Source organism: Scyliorhinus torazame, chromosome 24 (assembly GCF_047496885.1).
Source record: "Scyliorhinus torazame isolate Kashiwa2021f chromosome 24, sScyTor2.1, whole genome shotgun sequence".
NCBI lineage: Eukaryota > Metazoa > Chordata > Chondrichthyes > Carcharhiniformes > Scyliorhinidae > Scyliorhinus > Scyliorhinus torazame.
Genome location: NC_092730.1, coordinates 14,551,110 through 14,553,609, shown reverse-complemented (window position 1 = coordinate 14,553,609; position 2,500 = coordinate 14,551,110). Strand labels below are relative to the sequence as shown.

At 63.8% G+C, this 2,500-nt stretch overlaps 1 protein-coding gene across 1 annotated transcript in view; it reads left to right on the top strand.

The window, feature by feature from the left end:
• The window catches only part of LOC140400199 (pecanex-like protein 3), an 88,607-nt gene that overhangs the window by 84,714 nt on the left and 1,393 nt on the right, over positions 1–2,500 (top strand). Inside the window, exons 9-12 of the mRNA XM_072489666.1 lie at positions 709–800; positions 949–1,058; positions 1,657–1,762; positions 2,009–2,101. Coding sequence (XP_072345767.1) covers positions 709–800; positions 949–1,058; positions 1,657–1,762; positions 2,009–2,101 — 401 coding nt within the window. The remainder of the gene's footprint in view (positions 1–708; positions 801–948; positions 1,059–1,656; positions 1,763–2,008; positions 2,102–2,500) is intronic.

The window sequence follows — 2,500 nt, the reverse complement described above, 5'->3', positions numbered from 1 at the left end:
CTGTCTCCCCCCCCTCTGTCTCCCCCCCCCTCTGTCTCCCCCCCCCTCTGTCTCCCCCCCCTCTGTCTCTCCCCCCCTCTGTCTCCCCCCCCCTCTGTCTCCCCCCCTCTGCCTCCCCCCTCTGTCTCCCCCCCCCCCTCTGTCTCCCCCCCCCTCTGTCTCCCCCCCCTCTGTCTCCCCCCCTCTGTCTCCCCCCCCCTCTGTCTCCCCCCCCTCTGTCTCCCCCCCCCTCTGTCTCCGTCCCCTCTGTCTCCCCCCCCTCTGTCTCCCCCCCCTCTGTCTCTCCCCCCTCTGTCTCCCCCCCCCTCTGTCTCTCCCCCCTCTGTCTCCCCCCCCCGTCTGTCTCCCCCCCGTCTGTCTCCCCCCCGTCTGTCTCCCCCCCGTCTGTCTCCCCCCCGTCTGTCTCCCCCCCGTCTGTCTCCCCCCCCCTCTGTCTCCCCCCCCTCCGTCTCTCCCCCCCCCCGTCTCCCCCCCTCTGTCTGAGGTACAAGTGGGGTGAGGACGTGTACAGCACACGCGCGCTGACGTGGCAGAAACACGTGTGACTGCTACGTGTCAGAAAGCTGTCTGACTGGACCCTGCGCCGTGTGTGACGAGTCGTTGTTCGAAGCGGGGGGGGGGCGGGGGGGGGCGTTGAAGGGAGTTCTGGGGGTGAGGTTGTGACCTTGGCGTCCAGCGCTGACTCGCTCCGTCCTCTTCTCTCCACAGCCACAACTAGCCCCATATCCGCTCTTTACAGCTTCGTCCGGAGTCTGCTGGTGGCTGCTCTCCTCTACGGGTTCTGCTTCGGGGCAGTAAAGGTAGGTGGGCCGGACCGGGGAATTCCGGGGGGGGGGGGTGGCGGGGGGGGGGCTCGCCTCCCAACGCCCCCAAAGCGCGTCCACCACCTGGTTTGTGCCTGACTTTCTCTCTCTCTCTCTCTCTCTCTCTCTTCCCCCCCCCCCACAGGTCCCTTGGGAAACCCAGCACGTGCCAGTTCTGTTTTCCGTCTTTTGTGGCCTCCTTGTTGCACTTTCGTACCACCTGAGCCGGCAGAGCAGCGATCCCACCACCCTCTGGTAAGCGGGACAGTGGGGTGGGGGGGGGGGGGGACTGGGGCCGTCCTGCCCTCCCGGCCGTGCTGTTTTAGGGAAGGGAGATTGAACCAAGGACCCATCCGACCTTCTCGGGCGCCGGATCCTTCGGCTCGTGCCGGAAAGAAGACGTTCTTCTCGATGGCCTGGCCAATGATCATCCCGCCATCAACCGTAAAAAGGAAGCGAGCCGGCCGTTGTTTCGTTGCCGCGCGTGGGATCTTGCCGCGCACAGATTGGGTGCCTCGTTTCCTGCGTTGCAGCGGCATGTCAGAAGCCCGTCGTTGACCGTCAAAAGGCTCTTGACGTTGCGAAGGGCGCGACGTGGGAACAGGCCGGTCTTTTCATTACGGTACAGCGCCACCCCTGGCGGGAGGTTGTCATTGCAGCGTGACGTGTTGACATAGCCAGTTCCCATTATAAACGGAGGGGGGGCCGCATCGGGAGGGGGTTTTGCACACTATCGGGGGCTGAGGGTGGGCCATCACTGTTGGCCTCCCTCCGAAAGAGTGGGGAAGGGGGGGGGGGGGGGGGGGGGGGTGGGTGCAGATGATTAACTCTCCGCTCTCGCCAATCACCGCAGGGCTCTGATCCGGACAAAGTTTTTCCCTCGGTTGGAGAATCGCAATCCCGAGGATCCGCTGCTGGAAATCCAGGATCCGCTGCCCGCAAAGCTCAAGAGCTCGGTGGTAAGTCCTCAGTGGGCAGGCTGGACTGGCCCGCGTTGAGTGTGACCCATGGGTGGGTGCAGCGCGACGGGGGCGGGGGAGGAAATAACCCCCCCCCCACCCCAAGCATTTACTGTGCTCCCGACGGCGGTGGGGGGAGGTCTGAGCTCCGCTGTGATGCCTCCCACAGTCGAATAGCTGAGTCCCCAGCGGAGGCAGCAGTGAGACCTGTTTGCAACCACTGATCTTCCCCTTTCTTCTCTGCAGAGAGAGATCCTTCACTCGGACCTGGTCATGTGTCCCGTGATTGCCATCATAACGTTCGCTATCAGTGCCAGCACGGTTTTCATTGCTCTGCAGGTAAGTGTCTCTCCCCCACCTCGCCCCCTCCCTCCCTCGCATCTCGCCTCAAATTTCAGCCAGTGTGCAGAGGAGACCTGGCAGTTGACAGGTGTGAACCATCTCTCTCTCGAACCGCACTGTCAGAGGGTCAGTACTGAGGGAGTGCCGCACTGTCAGAGGGTCAGTACTGAGGGAGTGCCGCACTGTCAGAGGGTCAGTACTGAGGGAGTGCCGCACTGTCAGAGGGTCAGTACTGAGGGGAGTGCTACACTGTCAGAGGGTCAGTACTGAGGGAGTGCTGCACTGTCAGAGGGTCAGTACTGAGGGAGCGCCGCACTGTCAGAGGGTCAGTACTGAGGGAGTGCCGCATTGTCAGAGGGTCAGTACTGAGGGAGTGCTGCACTGTCAGAGGGCCAG